We start from the raw sequence: 15,205 nt of genomic DNA, 5'->3' as shown, positions 1-15,205 counted from the left end.
GCGTCGGGAAACCCCCGCGTGGGGCCCTGGAAGACTCCACCCCGCTGTCTGCATCTCTCTGGCCCATCTATCTGCGTGATCTCCCCACCAATTCTGCCAAGTGTCGGGGCAGCTGTGCCTGTGAGCGCCACAGAAATCTTTCTGCGTCTAGGCTGTCCCCTTCCCAGGAGTCTCTCCCGCCCACAGGAAAGTGGGGCTTAAGGCAACAACACAGCTGGGGCAGGGTGGAAAATAAAATCTCTTCAGGTTGATGCTCCCAGTGAGTCTACACTCCCGAAGCCAGATAGCGCTGCAGAGCAGGTGGCAGGGCGCACAGCTCAGCCCCTAGCCCAGGGCGGGCACTGGCAGGGGTAAGTTCCCCCCCATCGCAGAGGCCTGGCAGGGGTTCCAGACACACCGCCGTTCCCGGCCCTCCACCCAGCCTCCGCCTGCCACGTGGCCTCTTGTGTGAACACACAGCTCATTCTGGGCGGGGTGGGGGGCACCGGGCGATCTGAGGCCACTCGGGAAGTCACGGCGGAGGTGAGGCTGGGCTGTTACACATCCAGTGACAGGTCTCGTAAGAGAATAAAGGCGATGACTTTTGAATGTGTGACTTTCCTGAGCAAAGTTTGCCTCATTTTCCTTGAGAGATAGCCCGCAAGCAAGAGACATTTCTTGTCCATGTGGCATGAACCTTGCTATGAGTCAGTCCCAAATACTGGCTGTGAAAAAGCGGCGATGTTTGGGGCTTCAGTTCTACAATGTGTCTATCCTGTATCTCAATGCATCAGTCAAAAGGATGAAATGGTTATTGTGAGATCACGTTAGCAAGATGTTTAAAAATATCAGATCTATCCAAAGTCAGTCTTATTTAAAAATATAAAGATACATGAGCATGAAGCACCAGATGCATTCTATTATCACAGTGATGATAATGATCTTACAACTGAAACGCTTGCAAATATTTCCATGGCATTAAATATAAGTTGCCGTTACGTTTTTAATTTAGATATCCATGGGGTGTCCCACCATGCTGTTTCATTCACAATGACTAGATTGAAAAATTAATTAGAAATTAAAGTCAAGCCAAGTGGTCCAGTTTTTCCAAAGTATAAAAACAAATTGTACAAGATGAGAAGACACAGTACATTAGGAACTTCTCATATTTGGCCTTCTGAGCTGTTCATGTGAAATGTAATCCATCCACCCAACTGTCCATCCATCTGTCCATCTATTTATATCTCTTTCTGTTTATAATTGCCAGCTTCCTTGTGTGGGTCGGTCCCACCCTTAAGGATTCTGGGAATTGATAACAGAGCATCTAACTTATTTCAGTTGCATCCAAAGATCATCGCTTTCACACTTCTTTTGCCAATATTTACTCTCCTACTCAACGGGCAGGCCTAGGCAGGATGCTGACCACGCGGTCGCCTGAGAAGGCGTGTCCCTGTCTTTGCAGGCTCATGGTCTGCTCTAGTGGAGCTCAGCAGCTCAGGGCTCTAGCATGGACCCTGAGCAACACAGCACACCTTGCACTCCACAACCAAGAGCGCGCGGCCCAGCCCGGTGAGGTGACCCTGAGGAGGAGCTCGGTGGGGGTGGGGGCTGGTATTGGGTCTGGGGCTTTCTGGGGACCACACACTGGCAAGGAGGTGAAGTGCATTATCCCAGGCAGCCCCTACTTGGCCTCCCCGGTGACTGATGAGCAGGCTCAAGCCAAAGTTCCCGTTGGAGAGAAGCTCCTTGGTGGGGAGGTACCCGTGGGCAGCTCCATGTTCCTCCCATCACTCATCAGAGCTGGGGGGCTGCCGATCACGGTGTGGGAGGCTGTGGGGAGCAGGCTCTGCTGTCCCATACCGGCTGGGTCTCCAGTCTCCTGGAAGCACACTTCCCTTCCAGGGCCCCTCTAACCTTGCTTGGTGTGTTTGGTCTCCCCAAACTGAACTTTATCTTACATATAAGACACACAAAAGACAGCCCAGGCTTTTGGGTGCCCAGGGGAATCCAGCGACCGGAATCAGTAACAATCTAGATTTTAGCTCTGAGTTTGGGGACTGGCCATGTTCATTGCTCACCTGTGTAACACAGAGGCTCAGGGCATAGTAGGCTCTCAATATATTTACTGAATGAGTGGACAAATAAAGGAATAACTTGGCTTAAGTTAGCCCTAAAGGACTAATTAGGATCATGGTCTAAGGAAACTTTACTATTCGTTCAGGCTCATGGGATACGGTTGCCAAATAAAACACAGAGCTCTGCAGTGTTTGGGATATATGCATACTAAAAGCTACCCATTGTTTATCTCAAGCACAAATGTAACTGGGCATCTTGTCATTTTATTTGCTAAATCTGGCCACGAGGAGAAGTGATTGATCAACATATGATCAGGACACAGGCTCCCTGATTAGCCCATCTTTTTTTAAATTGAATTTTAACTCACGTGCAGTTGGACAGTTTCTGCCACACCACCTGCCCAGAGCTGTTCCCTGCAGTGTGCACATGTGCACACACGTGGCAGACGTGTATACACATCACGCAGTGCCCACATGTATGTGTTTGGATGACCACTACCAGGCACAACGGTCTGGGGGTAGGATGGACATAAAAAAGTCACAGGCTTCCAAGCTGGGCTGAGCAAGCAACTGTGGTAAGAGACAGAAAGAGAATGTAGAGTCCCAAATATTTTTAAGTTTTTAAAAAAATATTTTAAATTTACCTACAATAAAATTGCCTGTTTGTGTGTAGACAGTCCCCTGGGCTCTGACACATGCACGGCCTCAGCCACCACACTCGGTGCAGGTGGCTCCAGCAGCCCGCCCCCATCGCGGCAGCCACCGATCCGTCTCTGTACCTGTCACTGTGGGTCTTCCAGAGTGTCACACGCCGTGCGGGCTCCCGAGCTTCCTCCCGTTGCACGCACCGGAGGACTGTCCTCCTCGCGCTTAGCGGTGCCCATCCGCCCCCTGAAACGCCTTGGGGGTTTTCTGGTTTTGGCAGTTATGAACAGAGCAGCTGTAAACGTACATGGATAAGCTTTTGTGTGAACACAACTTTAGTTTTTCTAGGCTAAACACCTCCTGGGAAATGCTGGGTCATATGGCAAGTATATGGTTAACCCTCTAAGAAAGTGCCGCCGTGCCAGCGACTGTGCGGGCTGGATCCCGCCGGCCCAGGGGAGCACCCTCAGCGGCCCCGCATCCGTCCAAGCCGCGTAATGCTGGTCTTTATGTTTTGTTTTTATTTTAGAAATTCTAGTAACTGTAGTGCTATCTGATTGTGATTTTAATTTGTATTTTCCTGGTGACTAAGGATGTTGAGCAACTCTCTATGGGCTTATCTGCCAACCTTGTAACTTCTCTGGTGAAATGGTTTTTTAAATCTTTCAGGCATTTTTTAAAAATTGCCTTGTTTACTTTCTTACCGTTGACATTGAGTTCTGTATACATTCTGGACACTATTACTTTGTTGGAATGTCATTTGCAAATATTTTCTACTAGTCTGCAGCTTGTTTTTTCATTCTCAAGAGTTCCTTTTTTTCTTTTACAGAGCAAAAATGTTAAATTTTGTTGAAGTCCAATTTGTCAATATTTTCATTATGGGTTATACTTTTGCCTAACTCAAAGTCATAAAGATTTTCTCCTACATTTTCTTTAAAAATTTTTATGGTTCTATATTTTATATTCATATCTATCATTAACATTGAGTTAATCTGAGGTAATTTCATAGGTTGAGATTCAATTTTGTTTGCATATGGGTAATCAATTGCTCCAACACCATTTGCTGAAAGTTAATTGTTTCTCCATTGAATTTTCTTTGAACTCTTGTCAAAAATTAATTGACTATATTGGCCTTAGTTATGTGATCAATTTCTGACTCTATTTCAGCTTTATTGATCTATATATCTGTCCCTTCACCAATAACACATATTGTAATTACATGATAAGTTTTAAAATTGAGAAGCATGAATCCTTCAATTTTATTTATTTTTTATTTGGGATTTATAGTTTCTTTTCAATATAAATTTTAGGATCTATTCGCTCACATATATAAATAATCCTGTTGAAATTTTTATTGGAATTGCATTGATCTTTAGACCAATTTTGGAAGAATTGACATCTTAACTATATACTGAGTCTTCCAACTCATGGTCATGGTACGTTTCTCCATTATTTAGATCTTTGCTTTCCTTCATCAGTGTTTTGTAATTTTCGTCATAGAAATCCTGCACATTTTTTTTTTTACTTATGTGAAATACACAAGTGTTTTCATTTCTAAAGCATTATTATTTTTTCAAATTTCAGTTTTCATTTGTTCATTAATAGTATATAGAAATTCAGTGGAGGGTTTGTGTGTTAACCTCGTATCCTGCAACCTTACTAAACTCACTAATTAGTTACAAGAGTGCTTCTTTAAATTCTGTAGGATTCTCTGTGTGGACAAATCAGGTCATCTGTGAGTCAGGACCATTTTATTTATGTGTGCCTTTTATTTTTCTTGCATTATTGCACTGGCTAGAATTTCCAATATAATACTGAGTAGGAATAGCAAGAGTCTACCTTCTTGCCTTGTTCCCAAATTTAGGGGGTAAAGCATTTAAGCATTTAGTCACCAAGCCTGACTTAGCTCTGTGTGTGTGTGGGTGTGTGTGTGTGTGTTTGTGTGTGTGTGTGTAAGCTCTTTACCAGGTTACAGAAGGGCCTTTATGTTCCTGGTTTGCTGAGAGTTTTTGTCATGAATAGATGTTAGATTCTGTCACATGTTTTTTCATCATCACTTGATACGATCGTGTACTTTTTTTTGAACCTGTTATATCTTATACCGATTTCTGAGTAATGAACCAACTCGCATTCCCACTTGGTTGTTGTACATTATTGTTTTTATATATTGAAGACTTCTGTGTGTGTTCATCAGGATATGGCTCTGCAGTTTTCTTTCTTTATATTGCCTGTGTGTGACCTTAGTCTCGGGGGGATGCTGGCCTCAGAAAAGAAGAACTGTTCTTTGTTCTATTTTCTGGAAAAGACCATGTAAAATTGTTGCTGTCATTGTTAAATATTTGGTAAAATTTGCCAATAAAATCATTTGGGCCTAGGGTTTTGGGAGGAAGTTTTTCAAGTATAAATTCAGTCTCTAAAAATACAGGTCTTTATGGGTTTTCTGTTTCTTCATCGGTGAGACTTCAGTTTGTGGTCAACTTTAAGGCTTTTTTCCCGAGTTGTCTGTACTCTTCCCTAATCACCCCTTTAATGTCTGTGGGATTTCAGTTGTACCCTCTTTTTAATTACTTATATTAATAATTTCTGTCTTCTCTTTCTTTCATTGTCAGTCTAGCTAGAGATTTATCAATTTTATTAATCTTTAAAGAACTAGCTTTTAATTTTACTGATTTTCTCTGTGGTCTTTCTCCTTTTGACTTTACCGATTTCTGCTCTTGTCTTCATTATTTCCTCCTTGTGCATGCCTAAGGTTTATTTTGTTATTTATTCTTTACTAGTTTCTTAAGATGGACATTTATATTATTGATTTTAATGTTCCTCATATGAACACTTAAAGCTATAAATTTTTCTCTAATCATGGCTTTGGTTGCATACCCTACATTTTGATATGTTTTATTTCATTTTTGTTCAGTTAAAAATATTTTTCTAATTTCCCTTGAGATTTCTTTGATTCATGAAGTATTTATAACTATGTTTTTTAAACAACTATTTGGAGATTTTCCAGTTATAGTTCTGATATTGATTTCTTATTTAATTTCATTATTTTTAGAGATCATTCTTCGTATGATTTCAATTCATTTATATTTGTTAAGGTTTGTTTCATGACCAAGAATATAGTCTGTATTTGGGACTGCTGTGTGTGCACTGGAGAGGAATGTGTATTCTGTTGCTGGGTAGAGTGCTTTATAAATGACAATTACATCCAATCTGTTGGCCGTAGTGTTCAGTTCTTCTATATGGGTGGTTCTCATCTGGGGGCAATTTTGCCCTCTGTGGACAGTTGGCAATATTTAGAGACATTATTGGTTGTTACAACTAGTGTAGAGCTACTGGCATTCAGTGGGTAGAATCCCCTGGCCTTCTGCTGATAAACTTTCTACAATGCACAGGACAGGCCTCCCCCAGCCCCCATCAGTGCCCCACCCCTGCCAACGACAAAGAGTATCTGGCCTCAAATGTCCGTAGAGTCAAGACTGATTTTCTCTGTGGTTGTTCTGTTGAGAAACAAGTATTGACATTTCCTATTGTAATTGTAGATTTTCCATTTCTTCTTTCAGTTTCATCAGTTTTTACTTCATTTATATCAAAGCTCTGTTGTTCAGTAGGAACACATTTAGGATTTTTATATCTTCTTGGTAAAGCGTCCCTTTTATTTTGTAGTATTCTTAATCACAGGTAAGTTTTCATGGTCTGAAATATTCTTTGTCTGTACTGATATTAATAAAGTCACTCCAGTTTTTCTTTAGTGTTTACATAGTACGTTTTCCCATTCCTTTAATTTATTTTTATTTATGTAAAATAGATTTCTTATAGATAACATATAACTGGGTCTTTTTCTTTCATTATCTAATCTGGTAATTATGCTTTTAATTGGTGTTTTGGGGTCACTTTCATTTAATGTAAGTGTTGATATGCTTGGATTTATGTCTGCTATTTTAACAGTCCTATTTTGCTTCTTCCATTTCCTTTTCCTGCTTTCTTTTATTTATTTTTTAAATTATCTTTACTGTTGAAAGTATTAAAAATGTCTCCATTTTCCCCCATTGATCCCCTTCCCCATGTGCCCCTCCCCCTAGGCCTTCACCGCACTATTGTCTGTGTCTGTGGGTTATGCTATATGCATATAAGTTCTTATGTTACTCTCCCCACCCCCCTACCCCCACCTTCCCTCTGAGATGCATCAGTCTGATCCATGCTTCTGTGTCTCTGGATCTATTTTGTTCAACTGTTTATTTTGTTCATTAGATTCCACATATAAGTAAGATCATGTGATATTTGTTTTTCTCTGACTGGCTTATTTCACTTAGCATATTACTCTCCAGGTCCCACCATGCTGTCTCAAAGGGTAAGGGATCCTTCATCTTTACAGCTGCGTAGTATTCCATAGTGTAAATGTCCAAGAAGATGCTTGATATGACATCAGTCTTCTTGAACTTGTAGAGACTTGTTTTGAGTCCTAACATGTGGTCTATCTTTGGGAATGTCCCATGTGCACCTGAGGAGAGTGCCTATTCTGCAGCTTTGGGGTGAAATGTTCTGTAAATGTCAATTAAATCCATCTGATCTAGTGAGTCATTTAGAGTCACTGTTTCCTTGCTGATTTTTGTCTAGAAGATCTATCCAGTAAAGTCAGTGCGGTGTTAAAGTCCCTACTATCACTGTATTGCTGCTGATCTCTCCTTTATAGTCCTCCAGAAGTTTTTTTGTTTGTTTGTTTTTCTGGCCTGTGTGGGTCTTTTATTCTGAGGCGGGTCTCGTGTAGACAGCATCTATTTGGGTCATGTTTTCTTATCCATTCAGCTACCCTGTGTCTTTTGATTGGAGCATTTAATCCACTTATATTTAAGATTATTGTTGGTAGATACTTATCTATCCCCATTTTAATTCTTTATGCCTATGTTTCTCTCTCTATTTCTTCTTATTATTACAGCAGTCCCTTTAACATTTCCTGCAATGCTGGTTTGGTGGCGATAAACTTCTTTAGTCTTTTTTTGTCTGAGGAGCTCTTTATGTCACCATCTATTTTGAATGATAGCCTTGCTGGATAGAGTAGTCTTGGTTTCAGATCCTTGTTTTTCATTACCTTGAATACTTCATGCCATTCCCCTCTGGCCTGTAGAGCTTCTGATGAGAAGTCAGCTGACAGCCTTATGGGAGCTCCTTTGTAGGTAACGGATTGCTTTTCTCTTGATGCCTCAAAGATCCTCTCTTTGTCTTGGATATTTGGCATTTTAATTATGATGCATCTGGGTGTGGGCCTCTATGGGTTTTTCTTGCTTGTAACTCTGTGCCTCCTGAACGTGTGAGACTTTTTCCTTGACTAGGTGAGGGAAGTTTCCTGCCATTATTTCTTCAAACAGGTTCTCTAGCCCTTGCTTACTTTCGACCTCTTCTGGCATTCCTATGATGGGAATATTGTTACATTTCATGTTGTCCCACAGCTCCCTTAAACTTTTTTCCTGTTTTTTAATTGTTTTTTCTTTTTGGTTCTTTGATTGATTTTTTTTCTACCCTGTCTTCTAATTTGCTGGTACAATCCTCAGCTTCCCCTAATCTGCTATTCATTCCTTCCAATGCTTTTTTTATTTCTATGTCATTCCTAATTTCCATTTCTTTTCTCATGCTGTTGAGCACCCTTATGATCAGTATTCTGAACCCTGTATCTCATAGATTGCTTATCTACATTTCATTTAGCTCTTCTTCTGGAGACTTCTCTTGTTCTTTCATTTGGGGCTTGTTTTTTGTCTCCCCATTTTGGCTGCTTGTTTGGATTTGTTTCTATGTATTAGGTAGATCTGCTAGGACTCCCAGTCTTTTGGATGGTCTCTGGTGTAGGCCAATGTCAGACCTGCTTGCGACTGGCCTTGAGTACCCTGTTCCACACTCCACAGCTTGTAGTTGACTCTGCTGGGGCTGGATGTGTTTGGGCGGGACCAAGATGTGCACCAAGGTCGGTTTTTCCAAGCCCTGGGTCCAGAAGCAAATCAGGCAAAGACTCAAAGCACCCAGAGGCTATTATTCAGTCTCTTAATGAGCCTCAGGCTGTAGAAATTTCACAGGGTGGGTCAAGAGGTTTTCCAGCAGGTTGGGACAGTTGCTTCTCCCGCCCCCCCCCCCGCCCCCCCAGGGCAAAAGCTGGTTGGAAGGTAAATGTCTGCCTAAGAAAGATGTCTTCTACTATATGGGGGAAATGGCCGAGCACCAGGGTCCAGATGGTTCCCCTCTGAGATCTATTCCACCAGCCAGCCCCCTCTACTCTCCTCACATAGCTCCAGTCCACTCTGCCCTCCCTTCTCCTGAGCCCAAGGTATGTGGCTGCACATGAAACTTTGTGTGTTGGCTCTTTAAGAGGGTGCCTGCATTTCCAGTTGTCTCTCCCTGGCAGACAGAAACCCTGCTGCTTTTCACAGCCAGATGTTATGTGAACACGTTCCTCAGTTCTGGTGCTCTTGGCTGGGAAGCCTGGCCTGGGGTTTAGGCCCCAGAGTTCTCAGTGGGAACCCCCACAGCTGAGATCTCCCTCTGGACCTTCAGCTGCTGCCTGTGGGAGCCCAGCCAGCCCTCTCGCCTCCGCACTTCCTACGAGTCTCTATGTGGTCCCCACTTTTCCTCCTTGGTTATGAGGGTGCTCTCCAGCTCGCCTTCAGTTGCAGTTGATTATTCAGGATGGTTTTTCTGTATTTCAGTTGTAATTCCAGTTTGGTCCTGGGAGAGTGTCAGTGTAGCTTCCACTCAATCCACTGTCATCTTGGATCCCCTTTCCTGCTTTCTTTTAGTTTATTTGAATTTTTTACTAGATGTATAAATTTAAAAATATACTTTTTAAGTTTATAAATATATAAAATTTCTATTTATATATTTAAAATATAAATAATATATACTTTATGTAGATTTATAATTATATACAGTTATGTATATACACTATATAAATATACTTTTTATAATTATACATAAAATATATTTTTAAATGTATACACCTAGTTGTTTTTTTTTTTACTCTATCTTTAGTGATTGCTCTGGAGATTTAAATAGCATACAAGTTCCATGGCCTACTTGGAGTTACTATTTTACCACTTCGAAAGCAATGTGAAAGCCTTACAGGTCTCACTATTTTCCCCCATCATGTTGTAGTTGTCATGTCCCATTTACATGCATTGAAAACCCCATTAAGCAGTATTATAATTTTTGCTTTCAACTATCACAAATATTTTAAAGATCTTAAGAGGAGAAAATAGTAAATTATATTCACAGGAATTTACCATTTCCATTGCTCTTCCTTTAGCCCAGGGCAGTTTCTCTCTAGTGTGGTCCCTGTCATCTGAGGAACTTCCTGCAGCATTTCTTTTACAGCAGCTCAGCTAGTAGCAAACCTTTCACTTTTCATTAACCTGCGAATGTCTTTATTTTGCTGGCATTCATAAAGGACAACTTTATTCACTGTTTTGTTGACAGTTTTGATTCTCAGCAATTTAAAAGCTACTTTTCTAGTACTTCTGGCCTCTATGGTTTCTACTGACTATAGGCCCTTCCTTTCTGCTGCTCCCTGAAGGAAATGAGCCCTTTTCTCTGGCAGTTTTCACATTTTATTTAATTTTGAGCAGTTTAATTATGTTTCTGAGTGTGGATTTCTTTGAACTTATTTATCCTGTTTGGGGTTCCCTGGGCTTCTTGCATCTGTAATTTTATGTAATTTTAACTTTCACCAAATTTTGCAAGTTTTTATCCATTTTTCCTTCAAATATCTTTCTGCACCACAACTTTTCCCTCTTCTTCTAGGGATATATCTGTCATTAACATCGATCTCAAGATACATACTTCTATCAGGCTCACAGGCAACGAGTCCTGGCGCACTTTCCGTCGAGTCTATGGATCACGGTTAGAATGCCCTCCGGTTTCAGAGACTTCACCGTGTTGTTGGAACCAGGCCCTCCTGTGGCCACCCAGGCACTAGCCTGGAACTTGCACAGCGGTCTCTTAGCTCAGTTCTCAAAGCTTTGGGGTTCGGCATTAGGCACTGAAGACCCTGTTCAGGGTTTTATTCATGCACAGGCCGCTCAGGGTTGTCCAGTTCACACACCACCTTATTAAACTCCCTCCTCCATGCAATCTCTCCATCACTGTGTGGCTCCCGGGCACACCTGCCCCACCCCTGGTCTTCTGGCTAGAAATCAGGTACTTTGTTTTCTAAATCTGCTGTTCACTTCCCTCCACAGTTTCTGCCTTCTCGGCCAAGTGACAGTAGGATAGAGAAAAAAGCAACCTCCTCCTGTGTGGGCCACAGTGTGTGCAGAGAACGGCTCTCCTCCCACGAGTTTTCAGTGGCTGCCTGGCTGACTGACTTCAGTGACCCAGGACTACCTGGGGCCGAGGCGAGGCTTCAGGGAATGGAAGAAACAAGCAGGGCAAAAACCAGATCTCCTTTACCCTCTGATCCTGTCACACCCCCTGTCCTATTCTGGGCCAGAGAGAGAGGCTTTTCTTGGAAATCTTTCTGTCATCCCCAGTGCAAGGTTGATCTTACTTTTGAGGTACTTCTACAGCCATCTGACAGCATTTACCTTCAGCGTCCTGGGAGAGCTGCTCTGCACTGTCTGGGGCCTTGAGTTGCACTCAGTGGGTGACATAGACAGAGCCTCCTTACTCCATCCTAACTGTGCGACTGGACCCCGGCTTCCCTTCATGCTGCTTTATTTCATCTGGTTCCTCAGCACTACATGATGCAGAAACTCCAATACTGCTGCACCCAGTACTGTCTCTGGTAACCAGCCAATCATGCCTGAATGAGGTTGGTCCCTTGTTTCTAAAGAAGAGATTCAGCTCCCAGGCTGCTCAGGAGAACATCCATGCTGCTCAGAGCTGAGCGATGGCTTGCTCTGGAGCCCTCCATCCATCCCAGGAGCTGTGGTCCAGTAGGGCCGGCACAGGGTGGGAGCCTCTGCTAGGAGTGGCTGCAGTGGGGTTCATACTGAACTCATGGAAGGCGGTTTTCACCACTGTCCTTGGACACTGAGGATCACTGTTTGAGGGAAAGGTGGTGACAGGTGCACAGCCTGGTTTGCTGGCACTTCATGTGCTGTGTGAATGCGGCTCCTGATAATGGGCCCGAATGGTGAAGGAGAGAAACTGCAGGCACCTTTGCCGCCCGCCCACCATAAGCATTTCCTCTTGACACATGCTTGTGCCTGGTGTGGGAGTTTGGTCCAAGGGAGAAAAGCAGAAAGCAAGAGGCATCAGGTTTAGAAAAGAAAAGAGCCTGTAGGACAGCACAGGACAGTTTGCAAATTCCTCCCAGCGGGAGACCTGCCTCACTCCTGAGCCTCAGTCTTCCTCTCTTTGCAATGGGGACAATCCTATGGATCTTACTGGATTGTTGAGGATTAAAATCAGTATGTGCAAAGTTTCTGGTAATATTTAACAGTCAGCATTAATCAAGCTTTGCTATGTGCCGGACACTGTTGTGAGAGCTTCATAGTTAAATAATCTACACTCCCTAAGAGGCCTGTGAGGGGGCTGTTTTCATAAATGAGGAAACTGAAGCACTAAAAATTTAAGAAAACTGTGGCTGAGCTGGACTTCTAAGCCAAGCATCTGAGGCCAGAATCGACCCCTCAGTCCATCCATTTCTCTCCCCCTATGGCTGCAGTCATAACATCACCGCACCTCTCAGGGCACAGGCGCCCCGTTGAGTTTCAGTGTGGAGACCCGGGGGCAGCAGGGAGGGGGAGGGTGTGGGAAAAGGCAGGCACTGAAGCTTGAGCCTGGCCCCTCCACGTTCGGGGGGCATGGTGCAGCGCCTCCTCTCACTGTGGGCTGAGCGAAAGGCTTTTTGGCGCTGCTCCTGTTGCACTGCAGTAGTAGCCACAGTGTGACTGTTCCTCTGGGCCCCGAAGGGAAGAAAGCTATAAGGAGAGACCCTGCAGGGCAAGTGAGCCACCTTATTCCCTCAGGTCTGAGCTGTTATCCGACTGAGAACTCAGCACACCCACCCTAGGAACCTTGAGATAACTCTAAAGAGAGACTGGATTTATGTGAGGGTCTGGAAAATGGCAGATATCCAAGGAAACACACATACACAACTACATGTTCCCCTGGGCAGGGGGTGGAAGGTAGTGGAAAGTCCAGGGCCATGGAGAGATTCCTAAGTCAGGAAATGGCACAGCCGGTTGGGCACTGAGCAGCCTTCCCTCCAAGCCTGCGCCTCTCCCCTCCAGCTGGGAACACTGAGGTCTGAGGAAGGCATTCGATGTGCTGAAGGTCTTTGTCCAGGTTATGTCTGCTGATGCCCTACTTTCTCTCCACTCTCCTCTTTCTCTCCTTTTAAACTGTTAGAGAGCAAAGCATTATGGTTTGGGGGGGTCCAGTACCTCATGTCATCTCCTAACTTGATATTTTTCTCTTCTGATCAGAATATATCTTCTAGCAGTTTCATGTGACTTCTTCCTCAAACTGATCACCAACCAACCAGAACAGCATACTTCAGACATATTCCTCCACTGAAGAGCATGGCTAAGAGCTGGAAAGCCCCCAAGAGCAAGAAGATCACCCTCAACGTGGCCAAGAACTGCATCAAAATCACATTTGATGGGAGAAAACGCCTCGACTTGAGCAAGATGGGGATCACCAACTTCCCGAAATGTATTCTGAGACTCAGTGACATAGACGAGCTCGACCTCAGTCGCAATATGATCAGGAAGATCCCTGATTCAATCTCCAAGTTTCAGAACCTGCGGTGGCTGGACCTGCACAGCAACTACATCGACAAGCTCCCCGAGTCCATCGGCCAGATGACCAGCCTGCTCTTCCTCAACATCAGCAACAACAGGCTCACCACCAATGGGCTGCCTGTGGAACTCAACCAACTCAAGAATATCCGCACCGTGAATTTGGGCCTGAACCACCTGGACAGCGTGCCCACGACACTGGGCGCCCTGAAGGAGCTCCACGAGGTCGGGCTCCATGACAACCTGCTCAGCAACATCCCCACTAGCATCGCCAAGCTCCCCAAGCTGAAAAAGCTCAACACAAAGCGAAACCCCTTCCCCCAGAAAGAGGAGGCTGAAATGTTCATAGACTCCATCAAGAGGCTGGACAACTTATACCTGGTGGAGGCGAAGGATCTGTGTGGGGCTTGCCTAAAGAAATGCCAACAGGCCCGCGACAAGCTGAACAAAATCAAGAGCATGGCCGTGACAACACCGAAAAAGGCCATCTTCAGCAGTCTGACCTCGCCCAACTCCATGGCCAAGGAGTCCCAGGAAGAGTGGAGGTGACCTTGAACCCTGACCCTTAGGCAGAAAGGGAAAAGGGAGGGAGGGAATATAGCAATGGGCCGCAGCCACGGAAAACTGAAAGATCACCCCATCGCTGCAACAGTTCTCCAGCCAAGCCCATAAAATACCTTCCCCACCATCTCGGCTTGTGGTTTTGTTGATTGAAGGGCTTCAGTGCCCTGCCAGTCTTCTCTGCATGTGCGCCCCACACAGACGGCACGAGTGAGGGAGGGGCTTTCCACCTCACTTCCACTCGGAGCGCTCCTGCCGAGCCCCGGCCGGGCAGCTAGCAGTCCACGCACTTAGTGTCATTACCGTGCATTTCAGGACTATCCACCAGCCTCCCAGCGTGGAGCTTGTTCTGTGGAGCTGCTTTTGGTCAGAGCTTCAAACGTCAGGGACCTCAGAGCACCAGTTGCTAGGAGGCAGGTGGACATTTAGCCTTGGAAGGGAACAAAAGTAGGCCACAGAGATGGGAAGATATTATCATTAAGTATTGGCAGGTATCATCTTGGGCTCAAAGCAGAGCTCTTTCTCTCTTTTCTGTGTTTTCGTAACCTGCTCTAGGAGCTTTCTCTCGGCAACCTGCAAGCCCTTGGCTGTGAATGAAGGAGGCTTCACTCCCATATCACTGTCCAGTTCTCTTCCAGACTCTTGTGGGAGTAAGGAAAGAATGGCTGCAGGTATGGGTTGGTGCAGTCAACAAACAAGTACCTTACCAGGCCCAGTGCGAGGTGCAGGGCCTGTATCCAATGGAGAGAAGCTTGGCTCTCCCTGCACAGCCTGTAGGAAAGACCCACTGAAAGAACAGACAGAATGTCACTGTCTGAGGAAGGTAGACAATCAGGACCATGTGGTGTGCAGGGCTGGCTTGGCAGAGAGAGAGTCAAAGACTGCAGTTCAGGGCAGCTCTTCTTGCCATTTCCCTGGGCATCTTACTTAGTTTTGGTTCCCTCGTCTGTGAAGTGGGAATGATATGACCCCAATTCCAAGGGTCGCTGTGCCCCTAAAGCAGACGGCACAGGTAAACACTGAAGGGAAGCCAGTTCTCTCTAAGAACTGAAGCTTGGTGCATCTCAGAGCTGAAATGCCACTTTGGACAGTGTCCCTATTTATACTAGATCTTTTGGCAGAAATGACAGTGGCAGAGCCAGTCCTCACGATAGCAGGGAGCTTCTGTGCCGCTCACCCCGACCGCCACACTGCCTACAGAAAAGGTCAAGAAAGATCTCTTTA

General features: G+C 44.5%; 2 protein-coding genes across 3 annotated transcripts in view; one reads left to right on the top strand and one right to left on the bottom strand.

Moving 5' to 3' along the window:
• The window catches only part of WDFY4 (WDFY family member 4), a 240,722-nt gene that overhangs the window by 49,163 nt on the left and 176,354 nt on the right, over positions 1–15,205 (bottom strand). The window lies entirely within an intron of this gene.
• LRRC18 (leucine rich repeat containing 18) lies at positions 13,202–13,969 on the top strand. Its single transcript, XM_016200859.2, has one exon. The coding sequence runs from the start codon at positions 13,202–13,204 to the stop codon at positions 13,967–13,969; it is 768 nt and encodes a 255-aa protein (XP_016056345.2).

The sequence above is a fragment of the Miniopterus natalensis genome, chromosome 14, assembly GCF_054644295.1.
Source record: "Miniopterus natalensis isolate mMinNat1 chromosome 14, mMinNat1.hap1, whole genome shotgun sequence".
In the NCBI taxonomy this organism is placed as follows: Eukaryota; Metazoa; Chordata; class Mammalia; order Chiroptera; family Miniopteridae; genus Miniopterus; species Miniopterus natalensis.
This window is presented reverse-complemented; position numbering and strand designations above follow the sequence as displayed.